General features: G+C 45.9%; 1 protein-coding gene across 1 annotated transcript in view; it reads right to left on the reverse strand.

Moving 5' to 3' along the window:
• The window catches only part of LOC101279146 (ATP-binding cassette sub-family C member 4-like), a 130,153-nt gene extending 114,977 nt beyond the window's left edge, over nt 1-15,176 (reverse strand). Inside the window, 4 exon segments of the mRNA XM_049701381.1 lie at nt 5,211-5,402; nt 9,192-9,293; nt 11,912-12,218; nt 15,039-15,176. Coding sequence (XP_049557338.1) covers nt 5,211-5,402; nt 9,192-9,293; nt 11,912-11,920 — 303 coding nt within the window. The 5' untranslated portion in view covers nt 11,921-12,218; nt 15,039-15,176.
• Nucleotides 15,177-18,799: the final 3,623 nt, after the last annotated feature.

Raw genomic sequence — 18,799 nt, forward strand, 5'->3', positions numbered from 1 at the left:
ATTCATCATTATTTTACATTATTTCTTTGTTAGGCTCAGAAGTTTATACCATCTCTTGCTTTTGGTTTTCACGAAAAACAATGAGCCATTTTAAGATAGGTTTCCAGCCTTAAACACACGCACACGTGCGCACACACAGTTGCTTAGCCTCCGTTTCACTGTTGACAGTCCTTGCAAACTGTTCCACTTAGATTTTATGCCTTGATTTTACGTCATTTTGGTTTCCTTCTCAAAACTGCACCTAGCTATAGCACAGCAATCTTCACCACATTCTAGAAGAGGCACTTAAATCTACTCTTTCATTTAACACAGTTAGGGCATATGAAACAGGCTCTCTGAGTCTGGTAGTAGGACTTCAAGTGTGTTATTTACTCTGCAAATTATTTATGGACCAGCCCCAAATGGGAAAACCATTTCAAAGGATTTGAAGTAAAATCCAAGTCAGGCTAATTTCCCAGCCACCATTTTCCAATTAGGTTAAAGGGAAAAGCCTGAGTTGAGCATATATTATAGTTCCTCCCACTGGAGGAATTAATTGTTACCTTTCAGTTAAATTTCACCAATTTGCACTGAAAAGCAGTACATGAACTAGAGAAACACAAGGAAATGGCGACGCTGGTTTGACGCCACCCGTCCTGAAGCACATCGAGGGCCCTTCAGCGATGGTGGAGACTTACAGTAGAAACATCACGGAGCAGAGACTGTGGAAATAGCTGATGAGGAACAGATGTGAGGTCCTGGCAGAGGAGGGCTGGGTTCCAGAGTCAAACAGCAGGGGGCCTCTGCCTTTCTTCACAGTTTTTCTTCCATTTGGAATTGGCCCTCCTCGCACAGCCTGTCAATATCCTGCCCATCTTTCCAGGCTCAGCCCAAACACACTCTTCCATGAAACCATCCTGGAGTCGTCTCTTTTCCTGCTGGGTTCCTAAGGCTTTGCTTACATCTTTCATGAAGGACCTTCTCTCAGCTCCTGGAGTGGGGAAGCTCTGTGCACCAAGCACTGTTCTGAAACCTGATACCGATTATCTCTAATCCTCACAACAAGCTGCACAGTAAGTACTGGCCCCATTTCACAGATGAGGAAACTAAGAGTAAGTGAGGTTACATCATTGGTCTGAGGACTGTCAGCTTTTAAACAGAAGATCTGGAATCTGAACCAAGCTCACGGCAGTTCATAGCCTTCTGCTCTTTCACATCATGCTATCCAAGTGGTGACTGAAAAGTATATTTGAAATGAAGGCAATACTAAAATAATTCAAGACTTGAAGGCCTCTATACCTAGATAAGGAAGTATCAATAAACTTATTATTCTATGACTGTCAAGGCAATCTGAAAGTGTCCAAGTTGGCAGGAATGTGGTAAATATGAAATAAAAGTACAAGCTGTGGGCACCCAAGAGGGGTTTGTAAATTCAAGCGATCTATGTGAGAAAATATTAAACTAGAATTTATCACTGTGATACCTTTAAATATGTATCGCCTGAAAGTCTTTAAGAGCCTTCAAGTGGCTGAAGATGATATGCAGACAAATGTGTGTTATGGTAACAGAATATTTTTACTGTCGATTTATATAATGTACTATGTGCAGAGCACCTATATAAATATCAACTCAAAAATGGAAGTTAAATACTCCTTCCTTCTTTCATGTCACATTTTATGGATGTGATTCTGCCAAAAACTAGCTGAGCTTATAATTAATAGCTAATTTATTTTCAAAATCACTCTAACATTTATAGAATGCTTGTTACATCTCTAGCAATCAGGTGCTTTAAAATCATTACTGCATTTCATCCTCAAAACAACCTCATGAGGTTGACAGTATTATTATCGCCACTTTACAGATGAAGAAACAGGCTTGTAAGGTTCAGACAATCAACCGAAATCACACACCTGGTCAACAGAGACCCTGAGACTCAATCCCTGAGCCTTCTGACTGCTGGGCCTTGGAGTTGATGTCATCAGCCTGAATCGATGTTGCCAAATGTGATTACGTCTTATCTCTCTATTTTGTTACAGAAAAGTTTTCAGCTCAATGAACTTTAATGTTTACTTCAACTAGATATAGTATAATGCATTTATATTATTATTAACATATGTAATTACGTTAACTAGACCTAGTATAATACATCTATGTTGTTATTAACATATGTAATACAAGAAATGTTGCTTTTTTTCTGTTTTTTTTTTCCTCAGGATTTGGGGGAAGTGGGAGGTAAGGAGATCTGTAAGGAGAAACCTTTATTATATTTATATGTACCTACAGTACATATGTATGGATGTAGAGAAAAGGGCTATAAGAGTAACAATAGCTACCAGTTACTAAAAACCTGGCATATTTGCATTTTATAGGCACTGCCTGTAGCCTTTACAGTAATCCCACACCTCCCCCATTTAATAAGAGAGGAAACAGACATATACCTGGAGTTACCACCCAAGACTGTTTCTCTCCAAAGGCCAAGGCTTTTCTACTACCTGTGCAGTCTCTGTATCTACAGGCCAAAATAATTCCAGAATGCCACTATTCTCTGTGACTGTCTTATGCCCATCCACTGACACAGGGATTCCAGAAGGAGATAAGCAGAGGATCTCATTACTCATTAAGTGGTTCCCAGGTGTCGTAAAGACCTTGCTGACCCTTTGCTAATCAGAGTCATAGACAACATTTCAGAGCAGCAGCAAAACCTCTTGGAAACCCTCTGACCCAAGGCCCTCATTTTGCTGCAGAAACGTCAGAGGCCCAGGCAGGAAACAGGACGTGTCCAAAGTGACAGCAGGCAAGTGACGAAGCCGGGGCCAGGACTCCGCTCTCCACTCCTTCTCCGCCCTGGGCCTCCCTTCCTGCCAAGGAGGGAATGGGCACGAGGGCCCCAACTCTATGTCTCGATCACGCAGCACAACGGGAGATCAGTCGTGCTTATAAACCTCACGTCACGTACAGAAGAATCGCTGTGCAGCCCAATCCCGCAGGGGCCCCTTCCCACCAGAGTCTGTGCCACAGGGACACCCGAGGGTGGGTGAAGCCCCAGGACACGGCCCGAGTTACTGGTCCCATCACCCCACGGGGTGCCCCAGCCACCAGGGAAAACGCTGAACGGCAGCCCCTATCTCAACACCTGCTTTCCTCCAGAGATGCTCAAATGTTGGGGGAAAGACAGGGCTGAGCGTCACCAGAAAGGCAAGGTCGTGAAAGAAACACCCACACACTGGCCTAGGTCTCTGCAGTATGATCTGGGAATCGGGAGCTGGACGTGATTAAAGGTAAAGAGGAAATGTCTGAGATCTGCTTATTCCACCTTCAACCTTACCTTCATCCATCACGTGCTGTTTAAAAAGCTCCTTCTTTTAAATTTCTTCATTTGAGAGGCAGCATGACACCGTGGAAAAGCACGGAGTCTAGAGTCATGCAGGGACAGACTGAACGTGAGGTGCAAATGTTGGGGACAGCTGTTTCATCTCTCCAAGCCTCAGTTTTACCAACTATAGAATGAGGGTGGTGACAGCGAGGACACTCACAAAACATTAATAACCCATATACTTTTTATGTGCGCGCATGAGCGTCTGTGAGCGACAGAAAAATGATTTGCACGTGGACTCTGAATAAATGAGAGCTACCGTTCTCACTGTTACACATGTGCTTTCCCCCTTCCTTTCTTCCACAATATATATACCACATAACAAAAACCTAGCTCATTACTGCTAACTTGATGTCATTTCTGCAAATGCACAATCTCCCATTAACAATAACCTGGGAGAAAGAAATAGAAGCCCACTAAACGAGCAAGCAATTCTGTTCTGTCCACATCAACTGATGCAATCTATGATGTTCAAGCCATTGTTCAAGCAGAATTACTCTTTCCTCACAAGGCGGGTTTGGAGCCCTCAACACCTCGCCCTTGAAAGCCTGTCCCAGCCTTTTCCTCACAGCATAAAAGGGCAGTCAGACGTCCAGAATGCACTGAACAGACCCCGGGGGAGCCCTTTAATGCTATTATTCACTGATTTTTATCATCCAAGAGAGTAACATCGTATTTATCAGTATTTACATTTTTCTTTCTTTTTGCCAAATTACATTCTCCTATCAGATAAGTTCAGTTTTCATCATTCATTCACTAAGTTCATTTAAATCCCAACAGAGTTAAATGTTTCAGTTGCCATTTTCTGTGAAACTCAATGCCATTTGTGAAAACAACCTTTCCCCCAGTGAAACAATGCAATAATAAGAAGAAATGTTAAAGCGTTCCGCTTTCCTTAAATAATAAAACACAAGTCAAAAATGAAGTGGAGAGGGAAGCCTACAGACTGAAAGGGAAGGAGGAGGCAGAAACCAAGCGCAGGGGGCAGACCTTACGTGGAGCCTGATTCAAACCACCAGCGAATGAGATTTCTCAGTGAGATGATTAACAACATGCAAACACGGACTCGAAGGTTGATGATATTCAGGAATTTTGGTTACTTTTCAGGTGTAATAACGTGGCAACTTTTTTCCAGAGGCTTTCCTATCTTTTAGAGAAAACTAGTGAAATGTTTACAGATGAACTAATCTGAGGCCTAGGATCTTCTTCAGAATAATCTGGGGTGGGAGTGGGGCTGGCAGTGGGCAGGGGTAGAGATGCAGCAAGACTGGCCACGAGCCGATCCTGGCTGAAGCTGGGGGTGGGTTCATGAGTATTCATTACACTGTGCTCTCTATTTTTTTTACAAATTTTTGTAATTGCCCATTAAAAAGAGAAGTTGGGCTTCCCTGGTGGTGCAGTGGTTGAGAGTCCACCTGCCGATGCAGGGGACACGGGTTCATGCCCCGGTCCGGGAAGATCCCACATGCCGCGGAGCGGCTGTGCCCGTGAGCCATGGCCGCTGAGCCTGCGCGTCTGGAGCCTGTGCTCCGCAACGGGAGAGGCCACAGCAGTGAGAGGCCCGCGTACCGCAAAAAAAAAAAAAAAAAAAAAAGAGAAGTTAAAAGTGAATAAAACTTCACAACGTGAAACAACTCCCTCCCCCAAAAAAAGACATTCTATGATTGTTGGTATCACATCAGGATTCAAATAGTGACGTACATGTGTGCATATTTACTCAGAAGACGAGATTAAAGTATTAAACAACATGAAAAGATCTTTCAAAATTTGAAAGAAACTTTTAACAAACCTTGTAGTTTAAACCAACGCTCTCATTATTTGAAATTCGAATATATGCAACTCAAAAGTCATGACGCACCTTTTTCAAAGCACAAGCCTTTATTACTTTTTCATATCGTTCTTTTTCATATTTCTTCCCAAATAGAATATTACTCCTCAGAGTTCCTGGAAACACCCAGGGCTGCTGAGAAACATACGCGATCCTCCCGTGCACGCTGACCAGCCCCTGGCTCAGGGGCAGCTCCCCCAGCACAGCACTCAACAGTGACGACTGAAACAGATGGCAACACACACGCGTGAACAGGCAGCACTCAGGACGGACATGCCAGCAGAACAACTGTCCCCACCCTGGGCGCTTGATAAACGATAGAACCCTTTCCTTTAGAATAACAAAAAAATAAGATTCTAAATCCTTTCATTCAGAATCTTATTCTGAAGGAATAGGATTAAGTACAGTATTCTAAACCCTTTCGTTTAGAATAGGATTAAGGCAGTCAGGACAAAATAAAAAGGAAGAATAACACCATTGGTCAAGGTAAACTAATGGTTGATAAGGATTATTAATAAAGTGCTATATTCAGCAAAGACTAATTAAGAATGTTTAACATTCTTAACTAGCAGAGCAGCCCAGCAGGACGTGTATTTCATGTATCTGATGTATAATGCAGCTGTTCTTGCATCCAGGTATCCTTTACTTGACAAATACTTGCTCTTAAAAGCAAGTGTGTGAAGTGTGTGAAGAATATATCCAAAATTATTAAAAGAACTCTGAAGTGAGTTGTGTCCAAAGAGCAAAAGTCCGTCATAAAGGAAGTCATCACCCTCTTGTGTACACATCCCCCTCTTGTGTACACATCCCCCTCTTGTGTACACATCCCACGTTTAGATTTCTGTATTTTGTTGTACAGAACACAGGAGACCAAGTGCACGTGCACATGTCCTTCAAATCTTTAACAACACACAGAGGTGGCGCGTCTGTGTCCACAGCATCACAGCGCTCACCACACTGGGCTGAAATAATCTGCCTGCGTCTCTGTCTCGCCCCAGAACCTGGCTGCCTCTGGAGGGCAGAGGCGTCTGCGGCTTGCTCACGTCTGTATCTTTAGCTCCAGCACATGGCTGCACACTCAATACACGTGCACTGACGCGACCACGTCAAGTCACGTGAGGAAATGCTCAGAGCTTCCCGGAAGAGCCATTACAACCTCCAGACCTCCTGGAGGGCCCACTGTGACAGAAAGAAGTCCCCACGGTCTCAGTCTGTCCTGAACAGCTGTCACATAAATCATTTCCTTCACTGAGACGTCCAAAGTCCCGACAAGCAGTTCCCAACTGTGTAACATGAAGCACCAGGAAGGAAAACACAACGTGCTTACTAGCTCATTAAAATAATGTACTTAATAGAATATTCAGTATGAGTTTTTTAATCATTTGTAAGGTTTCATTATGACCCTTGGTTTTAACTGCCTATTTCATTAATCTCCACAAGGTGGCAGCATAAGTGCATACATGCCTGGCCCTTTACTAATAAATAATTTGAAATCTCCACTAATCGCTCCATTTTCATTTGATAAAGAATGAATCTCAGTAACGCTCAGCACGCAAAGGGGCACTTTATAGGATAAAGTCACTCTTGGTAAATTAACTCTTACAAATAACGGTCAAAGCTCTAATTTCACGAGAGCTCTAATTGAACACCAACAGCAACAAAAAATGGGGAATAAAGAAATTAATTATGGGGACTTCCCTGGTGGCGTAGTGGTTAAGAATCCGCCTGCCAATGCAGGGGACCCAACACAGCCAAATATAAATTAATAAATTAATTTTAAAAATCTATTAAAAAATTAATGATGACATCATGGGTCAGAGTGATAAAGCCTCATATTTATACATGTTTCATGCATTACCTGTCCTGGCTAAACAGGGGCAATAAAGTACTTCTACTGTAAGAAAAACAAAAAACATGAAGACACCTGCGACAGCACACAGTCCAACGCGAGGGAGGACAAAGTACTCATCGTGCCAATCACAGGTAGTATTCCTGAGAGACGTAACAGTGTATGCATGTGTTAAGAAAACTGTCAGTAACTGCTAATGTTTAAGAAGAAAAAAAGAGTGGTTACATTTGATTAGTAAAATGCCCAAAAGATCGAAAGGCAGAGTCTGCATCATCTTCAAAATGAAAAATTTTGCTGGAAAGAACTAAACTAATTATAAAACATTCACATACTAAAAAAAAATGACAATTATTTTTCATCACCAAAAAAACTAGCCCCAGATTTTATAGGTATTACAAATCTATCAATAAGAGGCTAGATTTTAATACATGAGAAACATTTTTTAAGCTTCTCCATTCCTTTCTTCCTGTCTGACACCTATTAGGGTTCCCATTTTACTACCTTTCACTCAGTTACGACAACAAAACAACGAGCCACATACAAACAACAGCTTCGCGTTGCAGCCCTTCACAGTCTGTCAGGGCCAGACACTGAGTTCCCTCCCTGTTCAGGCTTCAGGATCGGGCACTGCTCCGCCGTGACCAGAAGGGGGCAGCACTCGACAGCGCAGGGGTACCGGGGACTGTCTCCTGATTATACAGGCTCTGGGGGCACTGACTCAACAAGGACGGTCTGAGGGATGATCATCTGATCATCAGCTGAGCCCCACTCTGTAACAGAGACCGTTTGAAATCCCTGCCCCGTGGATATTTGGAGGCTCTCACAGGACCATTTATTTTAAAGCTTCAAGACTGAGACCAAGTCCCATCATTTCATGAATGAGACCTGGGTCCCCGAAAACCTCCCCCACCTGCCCACCTGGCTGTATAGCGGAGCAGGTTACAGAGCTCATGTCTATCTCCTGCCTCCCAACCCAGCATGGCCTTCATTCAGAAGCAGCTTCTCCCCAAAACCTCCAATGTCTGTGCCCCTCCCCCTCCGAGGGCTCTCTCACCCATGACCTAAGTCGACAGGTCCTAATTACTAACGACCCCAGCGTGGAGCAGAATCCTTCCATAGACAAGGCCAGGACAACAGAATAGGGTGTTCTGTAGCATAATGCAAGTTGCACAGAAGTCTGAGAACATGTTACTAAGTTCTTGAAAGAAGAACAAAGGAGCTCATTTTAAAATGCTACATAGCTTGGTACAAAAGAAATTTGGTAATGGGTCATTCAAAGTACGTGTTAGCATTCACACAGAGTCGCCTTTATAATGGAACTTTAATGGTGCTTTCCATAAATGTGCATTAGGATGAGAAATACCACGCTGGAGGTACATCCGTGTGCACAGAGGACCATGAAACCAGGGGGCAGGGGGCGCATTTCAGTCGTCGGTAAAGGGGCTGCACAGGGTGTGCAGTATTGACAACTTCTTGAGAGCAGACCCTGTGTGTTTTCTGTTTGCCTGCACATCATAAATAAACCAAGTGTTGGAAAATCACCAGTTCTCCCTGTCAGCTTGCCACACAGTGCAACCCTCCAACTGGGAATCACAGGTGCTCACTATGTCCTCCTGCTGTCACCTCCCCGTCCCTGGCTGCCACCAAAGTAGCCAGAACCATCTAGAAGCTTAGGATGCGGAGCCTCCACCCTGCCCGACAGTAAAGATCTGTATGAAGATCCATGGCTTCACCTCATATGTAATAAGATGATCTGAGAATTCAAGGCAAAAAACGTACACTGATTCCCCAAAGCCTCTGGTCTGTAACAACTGTTTATGTACCTGTTAGTTAACCCATTCCATACTGCAGCATTTTGTCTGTCCAATCCTATAAAGTCTAACATTACAAACGTATGTACTTGAAGTTCAAAATGTGCTAATACTTTGAAAGCTCTCCTGAAAATGAGATAGAGAGCAACATGTCAAACGTCTTAGGCTGATTTTATACTTAATCTCCAGTAGTTGCAAACCTCTTCCTGATTTTGAGAATTTTTATAACATACTTTCAGTAAATGAGCAAATCACACTTTACAACATGAGTAAAGTCTGAAAATTCTCTGAAAAATCTATGTCTTCAGTTGTCTGTTAGCAGTCAAGATCTTAGAATGAAGAATTTGTTACCTCATCCCAAAAGGCAGTGAAATCTTGCACGTCCACTACGGTTTTACCATCTGATGGCAGCTGAGGGTTGCACTGGGATATCTCATCAAGTAACGGAAAAGTCTACAGAAAAGGAAAAACAGATTGTTTAAACTGCAGGAACAAAACGCAAACAAAAATAATCGCTTTCCTGGAATTTGCAAGAAAAAACTTTATACAGCTTAGATATCATTTTGCCAACTGTATTTAAAATGTTGGTTCACATCAGAACATACTAAATAATATATAGAATAATATATATTATTATTATAGCATATAGTATATACAATCATACAGTATACATAGTATACATGTATAGATTATTATATATATTATATATGTATATTATATATATATTACATATGTTTGTGTGTGTGTGTGTGTGTGTATATATATATATATATATATAAATATAAATAAAATAAAGACTTCCAGGCCATGAGAAAAGTTGTAACTTTCTCAACAAGGATACTGGTTTACTAGATCCTCCTTAAGGAGAAAATACGGCTGCAAACTCCAACACACGTAAAACCTGGACATTTTTATTGTTTTACTTTTGTGTCACTAACAACAAACAGGGGAGCTGGAGTTGGTAGGAACTGATTCCATAAATATTTCCTGAATCCCACCATATCCCAAGCACCATGTGACATACTAGGAACACAGAGAGGAAGGCCATTCCCAGGCCTTCAGGAATCAGGTGGCACAGGACAGGCTGGGGACACAAGACAAATGGCAGAGACTCAACGAAAACCCTGGCTCTGCCTGTTTTGAGTCGTGACCTTTTCCTGGGCACTTAAGTATACTCTGGTCTTCTCACGCACGTTAACTCAATATCACTGCTTGTCATTAACTATCACTCAAATCATTGCTCTAAAAATGAAATGCTCTTATTAAGTTTCTATCTCTTAAAAAATAGTTTACAAGCATCTATTCACAATCAGTTGTCTCTCCTTAGTCAGTGCCCTCTCTCCTCGACAGCAGGAATGGCCACATCTCCCACTTATTATTTTCATACCACTTAGGAGCTATTCAATGCAATTCAGCTGAACAGACCAAGTCCTGTGAACCACTACTGAACTAACATAATCATATATAGGAAAACTCCCTCTTGCCCTGCAAATGCTGGACATAATTCAACAAGAAAAGCTACAGTCGTAGAGAAATACCACCCTCGCTGCCCACTCCCCGCCCCCCAAGAACTGTGAATGTGTGGCAAAGACTGCTGGCTGTCCCCCAAATCTGCTCTCGTTCTTCTGAGGTAACAAACCCCAGATTTCAGCTGGCACCTGGCAGCCTGGAAGGAGGCCCTCTCTCTCCAGCCTCCCGAGCAGATAGGTGTAGCCATGTGACTACATCCAGGCCAGTGGAAAGGGACAATGTCCAGGACCTTCATCCACCCCACAGCCTAGGCCTTGGAGGTTACCAGCTGGGTCAAGGCCACATGCAGAGGAGTAACAAGAGAGAAGGAGTCTGGGTCCCTAACACCCTGGAGGATCATACTAACCACGGAACTTGTGATGGGGTGAACTGTATCCCCACAGAAAAGCTATGTTGAAGTCCTAACCACAGTTACCTCAAAACGTGACTTTATTTGGAAATTGGGTTGTTGCAGATGTAATCCATTAAGGTGAGATCACACTGGAGTAGGGTGGGCCTGATACTGAGCAGGACCCTGCAGGGCTCCTGGGCTCAAAAGCCTTTCTGAGTCGCACATTTCTTTGATTACAGGAAATAGGCTTCGTTCAGCCTCCACGACCCTCCCTGAGTTCCAACAGGCAGGTTCAAGCTGTTGTTAATTAGGGGAGGGAGGGGATGGGAGACAAGGAGAAACAGGAGAAACAATAGTACAGCCTTGCGGGCAGGGTCCTGGTTCCCCATCCAGGGATACACAGAGAGATATCTTTTAGATGTTTTGCAGACACTGAAACCCACATGAGGTGGGACAAGTTAACGGTTAAGCACATAGACCCCAGACCAGTTGGAACCAGAAGGTCGATGATGTTGACTCCCGCTTACCTCCCCACCAACCAATCAGAAGACTGCCCACCAGCTGACCACGCCCTCTTTGAACCATTAATATAAAACTTCTCACTACCCCCTCCAGGTTGGGACACACAGTTTTGAGGGCATTAGCCCACTGTGGCCCCCTTTGCCTGGCAACGGAATAAAGCTATTCTTTTCTACTTCACCCAAAACTCTGTCTCCGAGATTTAATTCCGTGTCGGGATACAGAGGCCGGAGTCGGCTGCCGGCCCTGAATCCAATATCATTGGTGGCCTTATGAGAGATGCAGAGACAGACACACAGACAGAAAACCACCACACGACGATGGAGACAGAGGTTGGAGTGATGGCAGCTACAAGCCGGAACGCCAAGGTGTGCCTGCAACCGCCAGAAGCTAACAGAGGCAAGGAAGGATTCCCCCATCGACTAAAAAAATATATTCACAATCTAAAAGTTGACGGTGCTGTTTTATTCTGCAGTATTCTTAGGACTTCAAGCCCAGCAGGCAGCATCTCAAGTAACTACGAGAAAACTGCTCCAAGGAGGCGAGGCGGAGCTAGGATATACAGGAGTTTTCCAACAAAGGGCAAGTAGTAGGAACAAAAGATTACTGTTAATTAAAGAAAACCAGATATCCCAAGTTAAGGAATTTAGTGTTTTTCTATGTATGGGAAGACGCAAGAGTCTGGGCTCACCGAAATCATTCCCTTGACATGCACCTCAGCTATCTGGGGCCAGTATCCTGTGTTTTCACATCCTGAGTCTCCTCGGGGCTCCCACAGGGAGTGGCTGCAGTCTGACGGCCGCTAGATGGCAGGTATTCTTTCCCTTCCTGAGTTTCCTCAGGGCTCACCAGCTCATTCTGGAGCGCTGCAGTCGCTGATGAGTGTGACATCCTTGTTGACTGATACGGCAGGCAATATTCCATTTCTCACCCCTTGCAGGATTCAGAGAGATCTTGAACCTCCTGACATCTTGATTTCAGACTTCTAGCTTCCAGAACTGTGAAACAATAAATTTCTGTGGTTTGGGCTTCCCTGGTGGCGCGGTGGTTGAGAGTCCGCCTGCCGATGCAGGGGACACGGGTTTGTGCCCCGGTCCGGGAAGATCCCACATGCCGCGGAGCGGCTGGGCCCGTGAGCCATGGCCGCTGAGCCTGTGCGTCCAGAGCCTGTACTCCGCAACGGGAGAGGCCACAACAGTGAGAGGCCCGTGTACCGCAAAAAATAAAAAAAATTTTAAAAATAATTAAAAGAAAAAAGAAACCGGGCTTTGGGCATAATCCTAGTTCTGTCATTTACAAGCTATGTGAGGATGGGTGAGCTATTTCACCTGTTACAAGAGCCTGTTTCAGATAAGTCATGAATATCCCTCCCTCTCTTGACTCAATTCCCTCCCTTTTACCTCGACCCTCCTATATATATACAGTGCCTCAGCCCAAACTGGGTTGAGAAGTTGATCTGCGAACTAAGTTCCTGCTTCTCCATTCTTTGGCCATTGAATGAAGCTTGTGCTGTTCCACACTCATCATCAGTTTAATTATTGGCTGTGGGAATCCGGATGGAAAAACAACCGCCCCGGCCAAGATAAGGGTTCTTAGCCTGGGCTAGGACCCCGGCCTGAGTCCAGGCGACCAATTCGGTGACAAGTACAGCAGTTACCTACACAAGGAACAGAGGCTCCAGAACAAGACCGCCTGGTTTGGGATCCTGCACCACCACTCACTTGCTGTGTGATGGTAGGCAGCTTACTCAACCTCTCTGCTTCAGTGACTTCAGGTGTAAAAGAAGAGGTAATAGCTCCTTTCCTTCCAGCAGGAAAACTGGAAATGGGTGCCTACCAAAATCAATGAGAAGCCTTCACCTTCCCATTTCCACCCACATACATTGTGAAAATGCACAAACAGAAGGTATTTGGAGAGTTTCATGCCCTGCCTGAAGTTAAGGAGACATGTGTCTACTTTGTTATTATTTACATTAACTACACCCATACACCTTCTTCTAGGCCCCTCTTGCCTTAAGGGCCATCAAATAGCCAAGAGAGGTAGCTACACACACTGAATACACCACAGTCAAAATAAGCATAGGAGCTCCCATCCCCTGGGGATCCCCTAGACCATCCCATAGAAAAAGAAAACATCAGAATTTGCGGGAAAGATGAATGGGTTAAGGTCCAGAAACAAAAGATCTAATAATCACCCAAGTGTGATTAAAGCCCCAAGGTTTGGACTTCCCTGGTGGCACAGTGGTTAAGAATCCGCCTGCCAATGCAGGGGACACGGGCTCGAGCCCTGGTCCGGGAAGATCCCACATGCCGTGGAGCAACTAAGCCCGTGTGCCACAACTACTGAGCCTGTGCCCTAGAGCCCACATGCTGCAACTACTGAGCCTGAGTGCTACAACTACTGAAGCCCACGTGCCTAGAGCCTGTGCTCCGCAACAAGAGAAGCCAGAACAAAGAGTAGCCCCTGCTCGCCGCAACTAGAGAGAAAAGCCCGTGCACAGCAATGAAGACCTAACGCAGCTAAAAAAAAAAAAAAAAAAAAATCCACCTTCCAATACAGGGGACAAGGGTTCGATCCCTGGTCGCTGAACTAAGATCCCACATGCCACGGGACAACTAAGCCTGTGTGTTGCAACCACTGAGCTCACGCGCTCTGGAGCCCACAAACCACAACTAGAGAGAAGGCCACGCGTTGCAACGAAAGATCCCGTGTGCCACAACTAAGACCCAATGCAGCCAAATAAATAACCAAAAAAAAAAAAAAAAAGCCCCAAGTTTCAGGCCCATCTTGTTAGTAGTCCCAGCTACTAGATGGAAAACTTTAGTTAAGAGCTTCACCTCTCTGAGCCGCTTTTTATCTGTGTGTTTCCTCCCAGTTCAAGGAACCTTCAGTGGTTTCAGGACCAAATGATTCCTAGGCAGGACCACCTGCATCAAGACCATGCACTGCTTCTCCAAAGGCTAAAGATATGGATAAGACCCCACAGGCTTCAGGGACCCCATCCCCAGAGTGGTCCTCAAAGGTGGAAATGAAACATTAACAATAAGGAAAGGGCTGGTCATATATAATACACATTCCAGTCGTGGCTGCGAGTCCCAGGCAAATGCAAAACATGTTCAACAACAGTGTCCCCGTTCATTAAATACAAAAGAGTGATTTTTACCCACAGGAAATTTGCTACCAGTAGGTACCAGGACATACAGTGAGAGACGCACACGGAGAGAGGGAGGCAGAGAGACGTGGTCATAGACACAAGGACAGAGGGAGCCGGGTGCAGTTGGAACGCGCTGTCACATAAGATATATGGGAAGAGGTGGTGATATTACTGGAAGCCGGCAGCGGTCCAGGGCGCTAACTAGATACAGGAGGTTGTTAATAAGCTGATTGCTTTGGGGTAAAAAGGCTACAGCTTTAGCTCAAAACTGCGAATTCCTGAGCGGCATGGGGGAAGCCGGATAACGGTGGGGTGCAGGGACTGCAGTCCCTCCTCCCGCTGGGTGGTGACGCCCCCGGGGCAGCCTCGGGTCTCAGCCTCCCCGCCTCCTGCTCTCTGGCGTTGCAGGTTGGCGGGGCGACTAGCGGCAAAGGAGGCAGACCCTGTGCCCCAGCCGCCAGGTCGCCGGGTCTCCCTCCCCGGGCCTGCTCCCGCCCGGCCCGCGCGCCCGGGCGCAAAGGGGAACACGCCGCCGGCGTGGGGAGGCTCCAGCGGCGGCGGAAAGCGCTCCCTCTGCCCAACACTCTGCCCCCCTAAAGGGCGCCGGCGGCGTCCGGCAGGGGCCCGCGTTAGCGGGATGTCGCAGCTCAGGCGGGGCGCTCACCAGAACAGGCGGGAGCAGAGGTTCGCGTCCCGCAGCGGGCTGGGCGGCACCTCCGGGTACGCCGGCAGCATCTTGCCGGCGCTGGCGGGGAGTCTGGAGCCCCGGGCGCCTCCGCTCCGTAGGAACCTGGAGTGGAGCACCCGCGGCCGCTCCGTCCGCGTCTACCCCCAGCCACGCCGCCTTCCGGGAACGCCTAGTGTCGGGGGCGGGGAGGGGAGGAACGCCCTCTACCCGCAGCTGTTAGAGGCCTGGGAGGCGAAGCCAGCGCGCAAGGTGCAGGGCTGCCGGACGAAGGGGGGCAGAGCGGACGCTGCCAGGAGCCACAGGCAGGTGTGAGGCAAGGCCGCAGGCGCAGTTGATGGAGGCGGGTAGGCGGGCTAAACAGCACAACGCGTCCAGCGCGCAGGCACCCACTTACTAGTACCTGGCTGCAAACTCTGCCAAAAGTGCTTGCTCTGAGCCCACGCACCCCAGAAGGTGGAGAGAGGAGGCTCAGGCTCTGCCCGCCTTTGCTACTCAAAAATGTCCCCTGGGGGGCTTCCCTGGTGGCGCAGTGGTTGAGAGTCCGCCTGCCGATGCAGGGGACACGGGTTCGTGCCCCGGTCCGGGAAGATCCCACATGCCGCGGAGCGGCTGGGCCCGTGAGCCATGGCCGCTGAGCCTGCGCGTCCGGAGCCTGTGCTCCGCAACGGGAGAGGCCACAGCAGCGAGAGGCCCGCGTACCGCAAAAAAAAAAAAAAAAAAAAAGTCATTATAGACACATATATGTACAAATTTATTTATGTACACATGTTTATCAGAGCAGTGCTTATTACAATATAATAGAATTTATAAACATTCTACGTTCAGCAATAGCAGAATCATTAAATAAGTCATTTTTAAACAAGTGTTTTTTGAACATCCATCAGACAACCTTCTAAACTGGGGATCAATGGTAAAAAAGGCATGTAAGTTTTATCTCCTCAAGAGGAAATAAAAGAGAGTAGTTGGAGACGGCCAGCAAACCCCGATTTAAATTGCACAGTCAAGAAACTTGGGCTGAAATGGGAAACCAAGAAGGAGACAGCCTTGTCCAAATCTGGGAGAAAAAAAGATCCCCAAAAAGTGAAAACAAAAAATCCATGGCATTGGATAAGATAACTTGGGTGAGTGTAGATTTTTTTAAAGGGAAGAGAGACCTGTTGCATCTGGAAGAGAGGGGAGGTCACTAGGCAAACTGCCACCCCCGAGACTGGGGAGGCCCCCCCAGTGAAGAGAGGAAATGGAGGCTTCCCAGAGCAAAACCACCAGGGGGACCTGTGCCTGGGGAGGAAAACCAGAATTATAACTGACTATCGCTGCAGGCTCAGTGTGACAATGAGAGTTAGAAACTACAGGGGGACCCAGTCATGCGAGGACTCACAACACGGTGAGATTTTCCTCCAGGAGCTCCACCAGGATCCTACAGAAAATACCAGAGAAAAATCCCTCAGCCTTCCTGCTGGGGGAGGGGAAAGTAGCCAATTTGAAATAGACCCCAAGACTGCAAGGCTTGCCCTTGGGGGAAACTAGTTAACCAGAGTCTAACCTGCTGGGGTGTTAACTGAGCCTAACTGACCTGGGGGAAGAGAAATACCCAGCTCCAGCTGTCTCTAGCCATCCTGTCCCACATAAGGGAAGGGGTGGGGGGAGAAAAAAATGAGAAACACTTGTGAAGTTCATGGTCCAGAGGCAGAAGCTCACTGGGGGATTGAGACTTAATCGTGGGAACTGCCTGCCCTCACACCTCACCACCTCATTACTAAGGCCTTGTTACAGCAGTTCCTTTAACCCAGGACATTGTGTCTGCATATCCAAAAGAAGTTACAAGGCACACCAAAAGCCAAAAAAAATTTTTTTTGAAGAGACAGAGCATGCGTCGGAACCAGATGTGGCAGGGATGTTGGAATGATCAGACCAGGAATTTAAATGCAACTATGATTAATACACCAAGGGCTCTAATGGATAAAGTAGACAGCATGCAAAAACAGATGAGCAGTGTAAGCAGAGAGATGGAAATCCTCAGAAAGAACCAAAAAGAAACGCTAGAGATAAAAAGCACTGTAACCAAAATGAAGAATGCCTCTGATGGGCTTATTAGCAGACTGGCCACAGCTGAGGGAGGAGTTGCTGAGCTAGAGGATATATCAACAGAATCCACAAAAGCCAAAAGGGAAAGAGAACGAAGGCTAGAAAAACCAGAATATCCAGGACTGAGGAACAAATACAAAAGATTCCACATCTGCTTACTGAGAATTCCAGAAGGAGAAGCAAGAGAGAAAGGGACAAAAGAAACGTTTAAAACAATAATGACTCAAAATTTCCCCCAATTAATGTCAAACACCAAACCACAGGTCCATGAAGCTCAGAGAACACCAAGCAGAATTAATGTCAAAAAAAAAAAAAACCCAACTCCTACAACTAGGTATACTATTTTCAAATTAAAGAAAAACACTTTGGCTATAGAGGAATAAAGATAAGAATCACATCCAGCTTCTCTTCAGAAATCATGCAAACAAGAAGAGAGTGGAGTGAAAAATTTTAAGTGTTGAGAGAAAAAAAATCACCAACCTAGAATTCTGTACCTTGTGAAATGATCTTTCAAAACTGAAGGAGAAATATTTTTTTCAGACAAACAAAAACTGAGGGACTTTGTTGCCGGTGGACTTGCTTTGCAAAAAATGTTAAAAGCAGTTCTTCATTGAGAAGGAAAATAATGTCAGAAACAAAGACCTACATAAAGTAAGGAAGAGCATCAAAGAAGGACGAAGGGAATAGTTCTGCAAGAGGAACAGATAAAACGGTATTGAAAGGGGCTTCCCTGGTGGCGCAGTGGTAGAAAATCCGCCTGCCGATGCAGGGCACACGAGTTCGTGCCCCGGTCTGGGAGGATCCCACATGCCGCGGAGTGGGTGGGCCCGTGAGCCATGGCCGCTGAGCCTGTGCGTCAGGAACCTGCGCGTCCGGAGCCTGTGCTCCGCAATCGGAGAGGCCACAGCAGTGAGAGGCCCACGTATCGCAAAAAAACAAGACAAACAAACAAAAAAAAACGGTATTGAAAGCTTTGAACAGTGGGCAGAATGGAAGAACTTACAAAAGCTGTATCCTGAGAGTGCAGTGACGAAAGCAACAGAGAAGTTGTGAGGATTTTAGCAAAGAGGCTATTAGACTCTGCCTGCCACTCCCATCCCTTCATTTCTCTTTCATGGCAACCACATGTCGTATGTCACCTCACCTGTGGACTGAGGATCAGCCAGCTCCCTGACTTGTGCACTGAACCCTGTTTACTGCGCTGATGGTTAATACTTTTATTGACTCAACTGTAGGTTCTTTCTGGATTCCTAACCTTTGACTACGCCTGAGCTTTGGTAGCTAAGGATATTCTTCTTCTTTTACTTTGCAGTGGGTTTTGCTGGATTCTGCCTGCTGATGGCATTTAACTACTGACCACTGTCTACTACACAGAGGAACCAAGATAAGGTGGCAGCTTTGGATAAGAAGCAATTGGGAAAGAGCAGCTGGCCTTTGACCCAAATCTAGTAGTTTTGGTCAGAAAGCCTGAGGTGCAAGCTCTTCAGAATGAGCTGATCTGTAAGGATACATGTAACGCCATGTCATGTGTCCACGCAAAGCTCAGAATCAAACTATGTGGTATAGCTTGCCCGTATCCTGTCAGAGATGCCACTCTCTCTAAATTGAGACCAAAGTTTCCACACCTTTCACCAACTAGTGTGTATGTATGT

Source organism: Orcinus orca, chromosome 18 (assembly GCF_937001465.1).
Source record: "Orcinus orca chromosome 18, mOrcOrc1.1, whole genome shotgun sequence".
Lineage (NCBI taxonomy): Eukaryota > Metazoa > Chordata > Mammalia > Artiodactyla > Delphinidae > Orcinus > Orcinus orca.